Below are 18,096 nucleotides of genomic sequence, written 5' to 3' on the forward strand. Positions count from 1 at the left end.
TTCTAAGCTGACGTTGACGTTGGGAGAGTGTCCTTAGATTTGCAGGATCTCTCTGAGTTTGCGTGTGATAAAAGTGCATGAGGGAGCATTAGCGCTCTGTTCAGTGATTTAGAGGCTTTTGCAGAATGTGGGTCATTTTCCCCTATTCATCTCCCCCAGAAATCTCTGATAACATTACAAGAAAACGTGCTTCAGAACCACTTCCATTGAAAGTATCTCTTTCCTGAAGAAGGAGCCAGGGATGCTTCAGGTAAGTTGCTGCTACCTAAAGATGAGTCTGAAAGACAATTGTACCTTTATACGTCTTTAGTCATGGTATCTTCATTTTGGATTGACCGAATGTGCCCGGATTTGGAATCGGACTTGATGATCGCTATGGGTGCCTTCCAGTTTGAAATGTTCTATGAGTCCTTTATTGGACCAGCAGAGCACCACTGCCTCCTCTCATTCCTATCTTGCTGCTTCCAGACACAGTATGAGCAAACGGCAGGAAGCACGGATGAAGGAGGAACCCTAACACATTTCTCAGAGTGGATGTGTTGGGAGTCGGGGATGTGTTCTCAGAGAAAATGACACAGATAACATGACTTTGTTGCCTTTGCCCTGTGGATCAGGCTACGCAGAGGCATTCCACGGGGAGTAATGCCCCTGGGGATGGATGTTCTTGCTGTACGTTTCTGACTGTGCTGGCCTGCCTGAAATCTGAAGCCAGAACTTTACACTCATTACGCAGGTGGCAAATGAGGCTTGAAGAATAATTCTTCATCGAGGTATATGAAGAGTGTTTGGGAACTGTGGTTGCTCCATATTTTTTTCAGCGTTCTAGAAGGATTGGAGTGCTGGGCTGTGATGGCTTTGAGTTCCTGAAGAAGATTCCCCTGGGTTGTTCATGCTCATTGAAGTTTGTCTGGCATGTGCGTGCTTCATGGGGGAGGGTGATGTAATCATATGGAAAAATACATTGATCAAGGAGATGAAGAAGAAGCAAAGAGAGAAGAGAGTATGTGTGTGCATAAGGACAGTGAAGAGAAGGAAGGAAGGAAGGAAGGAAGGCAGGCAGGCAGGCAGGCAGCAGTAGAAAAAGGAAAGGGAAAGGGAGTATCCATAAATGGCATGTCACTGACACTACCACTGTATACAGAAAGGGTGGAAGGAGAGAAAGGAGAAAAAGAAAATAAGAAAAAAGAGAAGAGAAAGAAAAACGGAGAGAAGATGCTCTGAAGGAATGACACAAGGAGGTAATTAAGAATGGGAGATGACAAAAAGAGAAAGAAAACGGCAGAGAAAACGAGCAGTATGCAGCGACCTTACCTCTAATTGCCGGTCGGACTTGGTTCCCAACAGTGACTGCCTCGATTAGAATATTACGCACTCGGGAGCTGATGGTGGCGCCGGAGACTTGGTAAATCCGACTTGTTCTGTCAGCAGTGAGGCTCCGGAGGCGACTCGCGAGTCACCAGAAGAGATGAAGAAGAGAACAATGGAAAAGGCCCAAAGAAAAAAAATGAAGGAGTGTCAGGGGAGCAACGGACGGCAGAGGAGATGGCCATGACGGAGCAGAGGCGCGGGCGCTGTGGCGGAGCGTGTGAGGCGGCGGAGCAGCGCACGGTGTCGCTGCAGGCTCAGGAACGGCGTCTCGGCGGCTCCGCCCCGGTGCGGCGGAGAGCCCGGCTGTGAGCGCGGGGGGGCGGCGCGGGCCGGGCAGCAGAGCCGGTGCGTCCGGGCGGCGGCGGGGAGCCGTGCGGGGCCCGTGCCGGGGCCGGCAGCCAGAGCGGCACAGGCGGCGGCGGCGATGGGGGAGCGTTGTTGTGCGGTGGTGCGGGTGCTGGTGCTGCAGGCGGCCTGGGCGCTGTCGGGCGGGCAGGTGCGGTACTCGGTGCCGGAGGAAGCCAAGGCCGGCACGGTGGTGGGCCGTCTGGCGCAGGACCTGGGCCTGGAGGCGGGCGAGGCGGAGGCGCGGCGGCTGCGGCTGGTGGCGCAGGGCCGGCGGGCGAGCGTGGAGGTGAGCGGGGCGAGCGGCGCGCTGCTGGTGAGCTCGCGGCTCGACCGGGAGGAGCTGTGCGGCAAGAGCGCGCCGTGCGCGCTGCGGCTGGAGGTGCTGGTGGAGCGGCCGCTGCGCGTCTTCCATGTGCAGCTGGAGGTCACCGACATCAACGACAATGCCCCCATCTTCCCCGCCGCCCGGAAAAACCTCAGTTTATCGGAGAACTCCCCTACCGGGTCTCGTTTCCCGCTGGAGGGCGCGTTGGATGCGGATATCGGAGCGAACGCGCAGCTCTCCTATACACTCAGCCCTAGCGAGCACTTCAGAATAGAGGAAGAAAATAGTAACTCTCGCAGTAAGTCCCTGTTTCTGCTACTCACGAGATCTTTGGACCGCGAGACGATTCCCGTTCACCGGTTGGTGCTGACGGCGAGTGACGGGGGCCGGCCGTCTCTGACGGGCACCATGGAGCTGGTGATCTCGGTGCTGGACGTGAATGACAATGCACCCCAGTTCAACCAGTCAGTGTATAATGTAGTTTTGCCCGAGGACGCATTACAACGAACGCTTGTGGCGCGTGTGAATGCCACGGATCCGGACTTGGGAATATATGGAGAAGTAATTTATGAAATCGATACTGTTGTTCCTCCCTCTGCCTCAGATGTTTTCAGCATTGATGAGAACTCTGGGGAGATCCGACTGACGGGCGAGCTAGACTTCGAGACATTTAATCTATACGACCTAAATGTAAAGGCAAAAGATAAGGGGACACCGCCGCTGCTGGGTCACTGCAAGGTGGTGCTGGAGGTGCTGGACGTGAACGACAACGCACCGGAGGTGTGGGTGACGTCGCTGTCGGTGCCGGTGCCGGAGGACGCGTCGGTGGGGACGGTGGTGGCCCTGCTGAGCGTGTCGGACCGGGACTCGGGGGCGAACGGTCGCGTGCGGTGCTGGGTGTGGCCGGCGTCGCCGTTCGGTCTGGAGGCGACGTTCGCGGGCTCGTACTCGCTGGTGCTGCGCGAGGCGCTGGACCGGGAGCGGGTGTCGGAGTACGAGGTGGAGGTGCGTGCGGAGGACGGCGGGGCGCCGGCGCTGCGCGGCAGGCGCGGGCTGCGGGTGGCGGTGTCGGACGTGAACGACAACGCGCCGGCGTTCGCGCAGGCCGTGTACACGGTGCTGGCGCGGGAGAACAACGCGGCGGGCGCGGAGCTGGCGCGGCTGTGGGCGCGGGACCCGGACGAGGCGGGCAACGGGCGCGTGAGCTACTCGGTGTGGGAGGGCGGCGTGGGCGGCGGGTGGCGTCCGGCGTCGAGCTACGTGTCGGTGGACGCGGAGAGCGGGCGTCTGTGGGCGCTGCAGCCCTTGGACTACGAGGAGCTGCAGGTGCTGCAGTTCGAGGTGCGTGCGGTGGACGCGGGCGAGCCGCCGCTGTGCGGCAACGCCACGGTGCAGCTGTTCGTGCTGGACGAGAACGACAACGCGCCGGCGCTGCTGCCGCCTGCGGGCTCGGCGCCGGAGGCGGGCGGCGTGGCGGGCGAGGCGGCGGCGGCGGCGACGGCGGCGGGCTCGGTGTCGGTGTCGGGCACGCTGTGGGCGTGGGCGGCGTGGGGGGCGCCGGCGGGGCAGGTGGTGGCGAAGATCCGCGCCGTGGACGCCGACTCGGGCTACAACGCGTGGCTGCGCTACGAGCTGTGGGAGCCGCGGGGCAAGGGCCTGTTCCGCGTGGGGCTCTACAGCGGCGAGGTGAGCACGGCGCGGGCGCTGGAGGAGGCGGACGGCCCTCGCCAGCGGCTGCTGATCGTGGTGCGCGACCACGGCGAGCCGGCGCGCTCGGCCACGGCCACGCTCAGCGTGTCGCTGGTGGAGGCCGCCGAGGCGGCGCTGGCCGCGGCCGCGGGATCGTCGTCGTCGTCGTCGCGGTCGGCGGCGGGCGCGGAGATGGGCGCTGGTGCGGCGAGTGCGGCGACGAACGTGTGGCTGGTGGTGGCCATCTGCGCGGTGTCGAGCCTGTTCCTGCTGGCCGTGGTGCTGTACGGGGCGTCGCGCTGGGCGCCGCGGGCGGCCGTGCTGTCGGGGCCCGGGCCCACGACGCTCGTGTGCGCCAGCGAAGTGGGCAGCTGGTCGTACTCGCAGCGCCACAGCCGGAGCCTGTGCGTGGCGGACGGCGCGGGCAAGAGCGACCTCATGGTTTTCAGCCCCAACTTCCCTCCGCCGCCGCCCGGCCCCGCGGCCAAGGACACGCAGCCGGAGCCCTCCGCTCTCCTGGACACGGTCAGTGGCCCTCCCTTGCTCTCACCCTTTCGTCCGCCGCCTCTTTTCTCCTCTGCCTATTGTCTGCCACCCCTGTGTAGTTGCTACTTGTAGCTGGGCTCCGCCCCCGCAGCCTGAGGGCAGTGGGTGTTGAAGGATATTAAAGGGACCTTTCCATCCACCGCCGTGTCCTTCCTGGCAATTTCTTGGTGTGTGGAAGCCGAAATAAGATTATTATGGCACCCCAGATCACTTACCATCCGCAGCTGAGTGTTGCTGCGTTGGGCAGGAGTTGTACTCGAGAATTAAATTACTGCTGATTACAATGAGGGGTGCCCCGAGGTGCCAGCTTTGCAGGCAACTTTCTTGCTTGCTGCCATGTAGGGTTTCAGTGTGAGCTTGGTGCAGGAATACAAGAGACACTGTGGTGGCGACAGTCCCCCAATCACTATGTATTGACTTAATGCCTTTGCTGGCTTCTGACCATATTGGTATTAGGTCTGGATTATTATTGAGCACTATCCTCTTTCATTTTCATTGCAAGAGATGTGACACAAAATTACACTCGGGACTTCAGATTTTTGGCTCCCTGTGGAAATAACAATTCTGCATTTAGGTTCTATCATCACACTCATTAAGAAAGTAGGAAAAAGCAGTATGGAATTTTACTATCATCTTTTCCCCTGCATCTTTTGGCTCTACTTATTACCTGTTTAGGCAGAGGAGTGTGACCCAAGGTAAGTGTTAGAATTCAGTTTTCTTGTCCTTGGGATGCTCTGCCTCTCCATTGTGGATTTGTATTCTCGGCCATAGAAATGGCATGAAATATGCTGGCCTCTTTTGATGTTCTATCACAATAAGTATTAAAAATCATATAATTTCAAGAGCCCAGGAAATACTTTCTGAACAGAAAAAGAAAAAAATGGAAAGCCCAAACAAACAAACCCCAGAGGGAAGCATAATTCCCCAACAAAACCTAAATCTTCCCGCTTATCAAGATTTTGGTTTCACTCTTAGAGCATGAAATCAATGCCATTGTGATTCAGAGCTGCCCCAACATCGCCTTTAGAAAGAGTATTGCTCCCCAGTTTTCCCCATTTCCATCTGAGATAGCTGAAGCATTGCAAAACATGACAGGTCAGCAGCAGAGTCTGCTGGACCCTGTGTATATGGTACATCTGTACGTTTTTCTGTGGTGCTCTCATTGATGAAGGGGTTCACAAAAGGTGAAGTGGAAGGAAACTGTAGCCTGTTTATGAAAGTGAGTGTGGCAGCGACAGAGTAAGGCCCAGATATTTCTTGATGTGACCTTGAGCAGAGGGAAGACTTGTCCAAGGAAGGTGGGATTCATTGGGAAGGCCATGTCTGATGACAAGAGTGAGTGATGATGTGGTTGTCTTGAGAACTCATGTCCCAGAGTGAGCAATGAAGGATGCCTGGAAAAAACTGTGAGGCAGGATGGGCGCAGAGTATTTCTGCCTGGGATCATTTCCAAGGGTCTAAGGTTCTGGAGCTGGAGGCCTTTTGGATCTTGAGATGCTGTGTGATATTGAAATGGCCATGAAGTCCTTTGAGATTATGAAGATCTCCCACAACAGAAAGAGATTTGTGCTGATACACCATTACTGTACCAAAGATGTTGGTAAGCAGAAATGCAATGCTGAATATTGTTTGATGAACCACTTCCCTCTTATTTGGAGAAAAGCATTGTGTGAGGATAGCACTTCATCTTGTTGGAGTCCTTGTGTAGGGGTGGACATCTGTAGTAGCTTCCTCATCTGTTGATTTTGCCATGATGGTTCCTTGCTGCTTGTCAAGTGGGATTCATAAGAGGATGTGATGAGGAGGGGGGTATAATCCGTGTGTGCCTTATTTCTCCTACTTGAGTACTTGCAGGGTCAGCCTCAGTAGAAATGGGGTGTCCCCTTGCCATGCTTAACCCTGATACCTGCATGGCCACACCAAACCTTCCAGAGCAGCCCAGCTCTGATGTTATATCATAGAAATTCTCCCCCACAGTTTATATTGTGACTGTGCTTGTGCTTCAGCATTTGGTGTGGTTCTCTCAAAACAAAATGAATCTGGACCAGGATCACAGCTGTCACTCTGATCACAGAATTTTAAACATCTCTAAATGTGTAGTTCTGTGGTGTTTCCATCTGAGATTGCTGAAAAAGCACAGAACATTCCGGGTGAATTTCACAGAGCCTGACAGACGTTCTGTGGCTTTGCATCCCTTCATAAATTCTTTGTGCCAGTTGTGGGGGAAGGTGGGGATGTGCAAAGGCCTGGGTCGTGCTCAGAGTGGGTTTTATTGCTGGGCCATGCTGTTTTGGTGGGGCAGTTTGGCTGCTGCAGCTGGAATCTTCCAAGCGGCATGGAGTATTGCTTGGGCCCTCTGTCACGGGGAGGGTGACTTTGAGTGGGGAAGTTTCTTCACTGAGGAGATTGAGATGCTGTGTGGCATAAGCAGTATCATTGGGGAAGAAAAGCTCCAGCTGCTTAGCTGGAGATTCCTTTCCCCGAGCTTGGTATAGAGGATTCCAGTGGAAAACCTTGTGAAGACACCTGTCACTTGGGGTTGTTTGCCTGGGATCCTCTCAGGTCCTTCTGAAGTCCTGTGTATCCTTTGTATTCTCCATGCTGTTCCTGCCGGATATGAAGACATCTACCATACACAACTTGGATCACTTGCTTTTGAAAACACAGCGTTGGTGAAACAGCAGCTTTTCCAAATATCAGTCTTGCTTGGTCAACCTTCTCTGAAGCTCTCCTTGTTTACATCTCTGCTCTTGTCTTGATAGGCAGTGGAAAAAGTTCTGTCCATAATCAAGAAGCTGCCAAACCTGGCATTTTGATATGGTGGAATGGGACCTTCTAATTTTCTTCTCTTTTTACTAAAAAGTTCTATCTTTTTTTTTCTTCTTTTGCATTGGCAATGCGTTGGTAACAGTGGATGAGATGCAAACTGCTGAGTCTTGGCAGCTGTCAGGTAGCAGAGTTTCCAGCAGCTGACCGTCAGTATGAGGGATGGATTTTCCAGTCTTCTAAGCTGACGTTGACGTTGGGAGAGTGTCCTTAGATTTGCAGGATCTCTCTGAGTTTGCGTGTGATAAAAGTGCATGAGGGAGCATTAGCGCTCTGTTCAGTGATTTAGAGGCTTTTGCAGAATGTGGGTCGTTTTCCCCTATTCATCTCCCCCAGAAATCTCTGATAACATTACAAGAAAACGTGCTTCAGAACCACTTCCATTGAAAGTATCTCTTTCCTGAAGAAGGAGCCAGGGATGCTTCAGGTAAGTTGCTGCTACCTAAAGATGAGTCTGAAAGACAATTGTACCTTTATACGTCTTTAGTCATGGTATCTTCATTTTGGATTGACCGAATGTGCCCGGATTTGGAATCGGACTTGATGATCGCTATGGGTGCCTTCCAGTTTGAAATGTTCTATGAGTCCTTTATTGGACCAGCAGAGCACCACTGCCTCCTCTCATTCCTATCTTGCTGCTTCCAGACACAGTATGAGCAAACGGCAGGAAGCACGGATGAAGGAGGAACCCTAACACATTTCTCAGAGTGGATGTGTTGGGAGTCGGGGATGTGTTCTCAGAGAAAATGACACAGATAACATGACTTTGTTGCCTTTGCCCTGTGGATCAGGCTACGCAGAGGCATTCCACGGGGAGTAATGCCCCTGGGGATGGATGTTCTTGCTGTACGTTTCTGACTGTGCTGGCCTGCCTGAAATCTGAAGCCAGAACTTTACACTCATTACGCAGGTGGCAAATGAGGCTTGAAGAATAATTCTTCATCGAGGTATATGAAGAGTGTTTGGGAACTGTGGTTGCTCCATATTTTTTTCAGCGTTCTAGAAGGATTGGAGTGCTGGGCTGTGATGGCTTTGAGTTCCTGAAGAAGATTCCCCTGGGTTGTTCATGCTCATTGAAGTTTGTCTGGCATGTGCGTGCTTCATGGAGGAGGGTGATGTAATCATATGGAAAAATACATTGATCAAGGAGATGAAGAAGAAGCAAAGAGAGAAGAGAGTATGTGTGTGCATAAGGACAGTGAAGAGAAGGAAGGAAGGAAGGAAGGAAGGCAGGCAGGCAGGCAGCAGTAGAAAAAGGAAAGGGAAAGGGAGTATCCATAAATGGCATGTCACTGACACTACCACTGTATACAGAAAGGGTGGAAGGAGAGAAAGGAGAAAAAGAAAATAAGAAAAAAGAGAAGAGAAAGAAAAACGGAGAGAAGATGCTCTGAAGGAATGACACAAGGAGGTAATTAAGAATGGGAGATGACAAAAAGAGAAAGAAAACGGCAGAGAAAACGAGCAGTATGCAGCGACCTTACCTCTAATTGCCGGTCGGACTTGGTTCCCAACAGTGACTGCCTCGATTAGAATATTACGCACTCGGGAGCTGATGGTGGCGCCGGAGACTTGGTAAATCCGACTTGTTCTGTCAGCAGTGAGGCTCCGGAGGCGACTCGCGAGTCACCAGAAGAGATGAAGAAGAGAACAATGGAAAAGGCCCAAAGAAAAAAAATGAAGGAGTGTCAGGGGAGCAACGGACGGCAGAGGAGATGGCCATGACGGAGCAGAGGCGCGGGCGCTGTGGCGGAGCGTGTGAGGCGGCGGAGCAGCGCACGGTGTCGCTGCAGGCTCAGGAACGGCGTCTCGGCGGCTCCGCCCCGGTGCGGCGGAGAGCCCGGCTGTGAGCGCGGGGGGGCGGCGCGGGCCGGGCAGCAGAGCCGGTGCGTCCGGGCGGCGGCGGGGAGCCGTGCGGGGCCCGTGCCGGGGCCGGCAGCCAGAGCGGCACAGGCGGCGGCGGCGATGGGGGAGCGTTGTTGTGCGGTGGTGCGGGTGCTGGTGCTGCAGGCGGCCTGGGCGCTGTCGGGCGGGCAGGTGCGGTACTCGGTGCCGGAGGAAGCCAAGGCCGGCACGGTGGTGGGCCGTCTGGCGCAGGACCTGGGCCTGGAGGCGGGCGAGGCGGAGGCGCGGCGGCTGCGGCTGGTGGCGCAGGGCCGGCGGGCGAGCGTGGAGGTGAGCGGGGCGAGCGGCGCGCTGCTGGTGAGCTCGCGGCTCGACCGGGAGGAGCTGTGCGGCAAGAGCGCGCCGTGCGCGCTGCGGCTGGAGGTGCTGGTGGAGCGGCCGCTGCGCGTCTTCCATGTGCAGCTGGAGGTCACCGACATCAACGACAATGCCCCCATCTTCCCCGCCGCCCGGAAAAACCTCAGCATCGCGGAATTCACCACTCTGCCGGGGTCTCGTTTCCCGCTGGAGGGCGCGTCGGATGCGGATATCGGAGCGAACGCGCAGCTCTCCTATACACTCAGCCCCAGCGAGCATTTTACCCTGGATGTTAAATCCTCTGATGAAAACAGGAAGTCTCTGTTTCTGGTGCTCGCAAAGTCGTTGGACCGCGAGACGATTCCCGTTCACCGGTTGGTGCTGACGGCGAGTGACGGGGGCCGGCCGTCTCTGACGGGCACCATGGAGCTGGTGATCTCGGTGCTGGATGCAAACGACAACGCGCCCCAGTTCAACGAGTCCGTGTATAAAGTGCGGCTACTGGAGAGCGCTGAGTTGCGGACGCTCGTAGTGCGTGTGAATGCCACGGATCCGGACGAAGGCAGCAATAAGGAGTTTTCTTACAGCATCTTGAGTTCGATTCCTATCGGTAACAAAGAACTCTTTACCATTGACACCAAGACGGGCGAGATCAGACTGACGGGTACTTTGGACTTCGAAAATGTTCGTTTACACGAACTGCAAATCGAAGCGACAGATAAAGGGACACCCCCGCTGTCAGGTCACTGCAGCGTGGAACTGGAGGTGCTGGATGTGAACGACAACGCGCCGGAGGTGTGGGTGACGTCGCTGTCGGTGCCGGTGCCGGAGGACGCGTCGGTGGGGACGGTGGTGGCCCTGCTGAGCGTGTCGGACCGGGACTCGGGGGCGAACGGTCGCGTGCGGTGCTGGGTGTGGCCGGCGTCGCCGTTCGGTCTGGAGGCGACGTTCGCGGGCTCGTACTCGCTGGTGCTGCGCGAGGCGCTGGACCGGGAGCGGGTGTCGGAGTACGAGGTGGAGGTGCGTGCGGAGGACGGCGGGGCGCCGGCGCTGCGCGGCAGGCGCGGGCTGCGGGTGGCGGTGTCGGACGTGAACGACAACGCGCCGGCGTTCGCGCAGGCCGTGTACACGGTGCTGGCGCGGGAGAACAACGCGGCGGGCGCGGAGCTGGCGCGGCTGTGGGCGCGGGACCCGGACGAGGCGGGCAACGGGCGCGTGAGCTACTCGGTGTGGGAGGGCGGCGTGGGCGGCGGGTGGCGTCCGGCGTCGAGCTACGTGTCGGTGGACGCGGAGAGCGGGCGTCTGTGGGCGCTGCAGCCCTTGGACTACGAGGAGCTGCAGGTGCTGCAGTTCGAGGTGCGTGCGGTGGACGCGGGCGAGCCGCCGCTGTGCGGCAACGCCACGGTGCAGCTGTTCGTGCTGGACGAGAACGACAACGCGCCGGCGCTGCTGCCGCCTGCGGGCTCGGCGCCGGAGGCGGGCGGCGTGGCGGGCGAGGCGGCGGCGGCGGCGGCGGCGGCGGCGGCGGCGGCGGCGGGCTCGGTGTCGGTGTCGGGCACGCTGTGGGCGTGGGCGGCGTGGGGGGCGCCGGCGGGGCAGGTGGTGGCGAAGATCCGCGCCGTGGACGCCGACTCGGGCTACAACGCGTGGCTGCGCTACGAGCTGTGGGAGCCGCGGGGCAAGGGCCCGTTCCGCGTGGGGCTCTACAGCGGCGAGGTGAGCACGGCGCGGGCGCTGGAGGAGGCGGACGGCCCTCGCCAGCGGCTGCTGATCGTGGTGCGCGACCACGGCGAGCCGGCGCGCTCGGCCACGGCCACGCTCAGCGTGTCGCTGGTGGAGGCCGCTGAGGCGGCGCTGGCCGCGGCCGCGGGATCGTCGTCGTCGTCGTCGCGGTCGGCGGCGGGCGCGGAGATGGGCGCTGGTGCGGCGAGTGCGGCGACGAACGTGTGGCTGGTGGTGGCCATCTGCGCGGTGTCGAGCCTGTTCCTGCTGGCCGTGGTGCTGTACGGGGCGTCGCGCTGGGCGCCGCGGGCGGCCGTGCTGTCGGGGCCCGGGCCCACGACGCTCGTGTGCGCCAGCGAAGTGGGCAGCTGGTCGTACTCGCAGCGCCACAGCCGGAGCCTGTGCGTGGCGGACGGCGCGGGCAAGAGCGACCTCATGGTTTTCAGCCCCAACTTCCCTCCGCCGCCGCCCGGCCCCGCGGCCAAGGACACGCAGCCGGAGCCCTCCGCTCTCCTGGACACGGTCAGTGGCTCTTCCTTTCTCGGTCTGCCCCTTCTGATCCTCCCCTGGGCAGTTGCTGTTTAAAACCGGGCTCCGCCCTCGCGGTGCGGGGGCGGTCCGTGCTTCGTGTCCCTTTACCCTTTGACTGCTGGTTGCATTATTCCTCATTTTCATGGTCTTTAATGGTCACCGCTGACGATTTTTTATGTCAGTGTTATCTTCTCTCTTCTTACTGTATTAAGGACGGGAGCTCTACAAAATACTTGTATCTTGGTGCACTCTGTATTTCTGGAAAGTTGAATGGAATATTTTTGTCTTGCAGCATGTTGCGAGTCATTCCGTTTTGCTTGCCACTGAGGATGGAGTTTATATATATGTCACTTTGTTCTCTATTACGTAATTTTAGAACCTTCAGTGGCTGTTTCAGACTCAGTCACATTCTGTCCTGAAGCCTCATCTCTTTTCTTGTCTACTCAGCCTTGTAGTCCCCTGCATTGAAAATATTTTGCCATTTTCCTGACTAGGTCTTCAGAGTCATCAATTCTTTCTGCAGTTCTTTTCAGCAGACCTGTATTTCAACTCTGCTCCATAGGGTGATATCTCCTGTAATCTTTGGTACATCACTGTCCATGACTTTCTGGATCCCCTCATGAGTTATTAAATGGAACAATTCCTGATAAAGGTCTCTGCCTGTCTGCAGTGTTTACCTTACCTTGCTGGTGTCATTAGGTCTGGTTTTCCTGTCATCTGTGTAGTTAATCACAACTCTGAGTGCCTCTTCCAGTCTACTTTCATTTTGAAGGGAGTATCTTCACTTGCCTACATTTCCCTGTCGTACAGGTGGGGCAGTTCTAATGAATTTCTTGCTTTTGACTGCTGTAAGTTGCTGTTTTCCTGTCTTTTCTTACTCAGAAGTCTGACCTCCTTTTTGATTCACCTCTGAAACAGAAATCATGTAACGTTCTTGCCTCTTCACCTTGTATGGCATATATTAGTTTGTGAGGTACTACAGAATTACTAAGGACATGAAAAAGACAGATGCATTTCATGTTTCCCCCTTCTAAGTATGATTTAAATGCACTTTCTAATGTAAGGTACTTAATTGCAGAAGAACACGAACCAAAGTAGATGTCAAAATGTGCAGCCATAGTGCTAGACCAAGAAAGACATATTGGTAGAGGACTTGGTTTTCATGGATTAATGTATTTGTAGAAGCACCTCAGTTTGGTTTCTGACTTGGGTAGTTCCATGTACCCAGCAGTTGTAGGCGTTGTATTTCTAGGATGTTGTGGGGTTTTAACATTAATTTATTTGTGTTTACTTAATTTAATTTTATTATTCCCTTCCCTGAGAATACTTTAAAAAATAAACTGATTTTTTTTTGTTTCAATTTGTGCTTTCCTTATGATGATCATGTGAATATGAACATGGATGACGCTTGAAAGTCCCGATTTCCACACAGAGTGATTTAGCTTGTCTTTGTCAGGAGATGTGTTGGCAATTGTGAGTGAAAGCCATGCTGCCAAATAATGCAAATAATTCAGGATCTGTGCCTCTTGCCATCACTGTGGTTCACTGCCTTGTAGTCTCTTAAGGTCAATTTTACTTCGAGAGAATGCTGTGAAGCTTCAGGTTTCATTTGTTTCTGCCTTCGTAGAAATGGACACAGAAATACTGGCAATACAGCTGGGATTTGAGAGGATGGGAAAAACCCTGTTTGCTTTCTCAGTCCTGCTCCCTGAAATTTTGAAGAGTGATCCTTGAACATGGGCCTGACAACGGATACCTAGAAATAAATCAAGATAGCTGTTAGAATAGCAACAGGTGTAGTTAAAAATTATCTACTGAGGCACCTACATGGACTTTTTTAGCATTTGGTATGTTCCATTATTTTACCTCGGGGTGCATAATTAATTCTTCCTATGGTAGAGCCAGCAACTCACTACTGTGTGAAATCATCCGATTTGTGCTACTGCCTGGCCTACATGGCAGGGTAGCAGAAAATGCTGTAGCTGTGCAGAGAAGAGGCTCTGATGTATTTATGTCAGTAGATGAGGTGGGAGCCTGGGAACATGTTACAAAATGAACTGTGGCTTGCCAGAACAGTGGTGCAAACCTCTTGTCTTGTCTTCAGTTGTGTCATGGCTGGATGACTGTGCTGTGTCCTGCAGCAGCCTATCTCCATCGGTAATGGGCACATTGTTTTGCCATACTGTGAGTGCCTACCTGCCTAAAAATGATAACCAAGACCTCGATCTTCATTGTGCAGCTACACGTGGGGGATAAAACTTATGAGAAATACTTTACTGATACGTAAAGATGAGAGAGTTCAGGTTCCCTGAGCTATTTCACCCTTGTGAGTTGATTTCTGCCCTGTTAATTTCTGGTTATGTTTAGAATATCGAGTTAGGGAGTCACTGATGGAGTTAAAACTCTTTGGAATTGGTATGTGCTGATGCTTTACTCGGTTGGAACTATACTTCAGAAGGCAAAACAGTCCTGCTATGGACAGACACAGGTACTCTTTGTAACGTGATGGGTTTACTGTATTATTTACTCTACAAAATCCAAGGAGAGTGTGTGGGATTGCTCAGCTACATCCCTGTCACGAAGCCATGAAAAGGTAAGCAATTTCTGTTAGTTTCTAGCATTCCTGGACTAGACCCAAATATATTACATGTGAATCTGTGTCTTCCGAAGACCTGAGTACTTTCTGCAGATGGAAGATCGAGGATATAGTCTTCTTCTGTAGAGGAAAGAGCTGAAATATCTTCAAGAAGAAAACATAAATGAGGGAATTGAGTTATGGCTCCTCAGGAATACGGGAAGATAAAGTCCGGAGATGAGAAGTGGGGTAGGCTTTATGCAGTGAAGATACTCCTAGGTATGATTCCTGGATTAATACAGGCGTTCAATTATTATGTACATTTTGGCAAGTGTACTTCTCAATTAAAGTGCCTTAAGGAAGGAGAAAAGGAAGAGGAGAGGAGAAGGAAAAGAGGAGGAGAAGGGGAGGAGACAAAAGAACCAACTATTACCGCTGCGGAGGAAGGCAATGTTCGGAAGGGAAATCGCGGAGCGCGTCGGCCGAGCGGGCGGAGCCACGGCAAGTCCATCCCCGCACGGAGCCGCTGCGGCGGCGGGAGGAGGGCTGCGAGCGGCTGCTCACGGAAGGAGCCGCGGCCGGACACCAGATGCCGCTGTTGGCCGCGAAGGCGCCGTGAGACACGGGAGTGCGGCAGCTCCTCCCCGACTCGCGGTCACGGTGCCGTCAGCGGGAGGAAGGATGCGGTGGACCGGCCCGGGCGGGGCGCCGAGAAAGCGGAGCGGCGTCCCGCTCCTGCCACGGAACCCTTAAGGCGACAGTCCGGGCGGCGGCGGGGAGCCGGGCAGGGACCTGTGCGGGGCCAGAGGCGATAGCGATGGGGGAGCGTTGTTGTGCGGTGGTGCGGGTGCTGGTGCTGCAGGCGGCCTGGGCGCTGTCGGGCGGGCAGGTGCGGTACTCGGTGCCGGAGGAAGCCAAGGCCGGCACGGTGGTGGGCCGTCTGGCGCAGGACCTGGGCCTGGAGGCGGGCGAGGCGGAGGCGCGGCGGCTGCGGCTGGTGGCGCAGGGCCGGCGGGCGAGCGTGGAGGTGAGCGGGGCGAGCGGCGCGCTGCTGGTGAGCTCGCGGCTCGACCGGGAGGAGCTGTGCGGCAAGAGCGCGCCGTGCGCGCTGCGGCTGGAGGTGCTGGTGGAGCGGCCGCTGCGCGTCTTCCATGTGCAGCTGGAGGTCACCGACATCAACGACAATGCCCCCGTCTTCCGCGTGAACGAGGAAGCCCTTAACATCGCGGAGTCATCTCTGCCGGGGTCTCGTTTCCCGCTGGAGGGCGCGTCGGATGCGGATATCGGAGCGAACGCGCAGCTCTCCTATACACTCAGCCCCAGCGAGTATTTCAGTCTCGACCATCAGGGGAATAATGACAAGAGCGCATCTTTAGGTCTTATTTTAACGAAAGCTTTGGACCGCGAGACGATTCCCGTTCACCGGTTGGTGCTGACGGCGAGTGACGGGGGCCGGCCGTCTCTGACGGGCACCATGGAGCTGGTGATCTCGGTGCTGGATGCAAACGACAACGCGCCCCAGTTCAACCAGTCAGTGTATAAAGTTAAAATCTTAGAGGGTTCAGAGCTCGGGACTCTGTTAGTCACGCTTAGTGCCACAGATCCTGACGAAGGGATCAATAGCGATATTATATATTTATTTAGTAGACATGTCAGTACAAAAGTTAAAGAAATGTTCACTATCGATGAAAACAAAGGAGAAATCAGTCTTCAAGGCAAGTTAGACTATGAAGAAATAGATAGTTACGAGATCCCTGTAGAAGCAAGAGACAAAGGCTCCCCCCCGCTGTCGGGTCACTGCAAGGTGCTGGTGGAGGTGCTGGACGTGAACGACAACGCGCCGGAGGTGTGGGTGACGTCGCTGTCGGTGCCGGTGCCGGAGGACGCGTCGGTGGGGACGGTGGTGGCCCTGCTGAGCGTGTCGGACCGGGACTCGGGGGCGAACGGTCGCGTGCGGTGCTGGGTGTGGCCGGCGTCGCCGTTCGGTCTGGAGGCGACGTTCGCGGGCTCGTACTCGCTGGTGCTGCGCGAGGCGCTGGACCGGGAGCGGGTGTCGGAGTACGAGGTGGAGGTGCGTGCGGAGGACGGCGGGGCGCCGGCGCTGCGCGGCAGGCGCGGGCTGCGGGTGGCGGTGTCGGACGTGAACGACAACGCGCCGGCGTTCGCGCAGGCCGTGTACACGGTGCTGGCGCGGGAGAACAACGCGGCGGGCGCGGAGCTGGCGCGGCTGTGGGCGCGGGACCCGGACGAGGCGGGCAACGGGCGCGTGAGCTACTCGGTGTGGGAGGGCGGCGTGGGCGGCGGGTGGCGTCCGGCGTCGAGCTACGTGTCGGTGGACGCGGAGAGCGGGCGTCTGTGGGCGCTGCAGCCCTTGGACTACGAGGAGCTGCAGGTGCTGCAGTTCGAGGTGCGTGCGGTGGACGCGGGCGAGCCGCCGCTGTGCGGCAACGCCACGGTGCAGCTGTTCGTGCTGGACGAGAACGACAACGCGCCGGCGCTGCTGCCGCCTGCGGGCTCGGCGCCGGAGGCGGGCGGCGTGGCGGGCGAGGCGGCGGCGGCGGGCTCGGTGTCGGTGTCGGGCACGCTGTGGGCGTGGGCGGCGTGGGGGGCGCCGGCGGGGCAGGTGGTGGCGAAGATCCGCGCCGTGGACGCCGACTCGGGCTACAACGCGTGGCTGCGCTACGAGCTGTGGGAGCCGCGGGGCAAGGGCCCGTTCCGCGTGGGGCTCTACAGCGGCGAGGTGAGCACGGCGCGGGCGCTGGAGGAGGCGGACGGCCCTCGCCAGCGGCTGCTGATCGTGGTGCGCGACCACGGCGAGCCGGCGCGCTCGGCCACGGCCACGCTCAGCGTGTCGCTGGTGGAGGCCGCCGAGGCGGCGCTGGCCGCGGCCGCGGGATCGTCGTCGTCGTCGTCGCGGTCGGCGGCGGGCGCGGAGATGGGCGCTGGTGCGGCGAGTGCGGCGACGAACGTGTGGCTGGTGGTGGCCATCTGCGCGGTGTCGAGCCTGTTCCTGCTGGCCGTGGTGCTGTACGGGGCGTCGCGCTGGGCGCCGCGGGCGGCCGTGCTGTCGGGGCCCGGGCCCACGACGCTCGTGTGCGCCAGCGAAGTGGGCAGCTGGTCGTACTCGCAGCGCCACAGCCGGAGCCTGTGCGTGGCGGACGGCGCGGGCAAGAGCGACCTCATGGTTTTCAGCCCCAACTTCCCTCCGCCGCCGCCCGGCCCCGCTGCAGAAAACGGTTCTGCTGGAAAGGGGCCATCTCTCTCCCCTCTTGCTTCAAGCCTGGTAAGAGTCTTCGAAAACTTTTGTTTTAATTTCTGTCTCTTCCGTCGTACTATTTATGTAATACATGGATCTTCGATGGGTTAAAACACCTTTACTGTGGCATGAGTTTTAGGATGAATTCCTAGCGTTGTAGTGTGGTGGATGTAGACGTAGTGATCTGCTTTAGACATGCGTGTTCATATTTTGAAATTTCATTGTCTCAGTACGTGGATGCTTCTCAAAATTTCCATGTCTTTTTTTTTCTTTTTTCCTCGTTATTATTATTATTTTTTTAATGCCGACTAGTCGTCAAATTACAATCCTAGGTGTTAGGGGATATTTTATTTTCCTGTTTTAGGCGCCTTTCAACCTGTGCGTTATTCAGTAGTTTAATACCTCCCTCAAGATGAATGTAATTCTATCTTTGAACCAGGTGTGTTTACGCCTGATTTGATGTGTTCATTTGCGCCGAGACACTCGTTGGTTTTTTGATTTAGCAGCTTTCTGATTGGTGGGACTCGCCACTCTTGAGAAGGTGAAATGCATGAGTTGATAATTATGGGGTGGACTGAGCGGATGAAATTTTGGTGGTGGTTGTGAGTGTTGTTCTGTCTCTGGAAGTCCATCTGGAAAATGTGTGCCTGTGTGGGGGTGGAATTAAGTAAAATCCAGGATGCTTTGTGAACAAATTTAGAACTGTTT

At 56.3% G+C, this 18,096-nt stretch overlaps 2 protein-coding genes across 3 annotated transcripts in view; both read left to right on the forward strand.

Moving 5' to 3' along the window:
- The first annotated feature begins 156 nt into the window (after positions 1–156).
- Positions 157–4,853, forward strand: LOC125333590 (protocadherin alpha-13-like). The gene has a single exon (XM_048319572.1). It carries the CDS (start codon positions 1,793–1,795, stop codon positions 4,346–4,348), a length of 2,556 nt encoding a protein of 851 aa, XP_048175529.1. The 5' UTR covers positions 157–1,792; the 3' UTR covers positions 4,349–4,853.
- A 3,989-nt stretch (positions 4,854–8,842) lies between these two features.
- The window catches only part of LOC125333588 (protocadherin alpha-C2-like), a 91,874-nt gene continuing 82,620 nt past the window's right edge, over positions 8,843–18,096 (forward strand). The window contains exon 1 of one of the 2 annotated variants that reach the window (XM_048319570.1): positions 8,843–11,548. In XM_048319570.1, coding sequence (XP_048175527.1) covers positions 9,068–11,548 — 2,481 coding nt within the window. In that variant the 5' untranslated portion in view covers positions 8,843–9,067. The remainder of the gene's footprint in view (positions 11,549–18,096) is intronic. The other variant, XM_048319569.1, reaches the window with a different exon arrangement.

Source organism: Corvus hawaiiensis, chromosome 15 (assembly GCF_020740725.1).
Source record: "Corvus hawaiiensis isolate bCorHaw1 chromosome 15, bCorHaw1.pri.cur, whole genome shotgun sequence".
Lineage (NCBI taxonomy): Eukaryota > Metazoa > Chordata > Aves > Passeriformes > Corvidae > Corvus > Corvus hawaiiensis.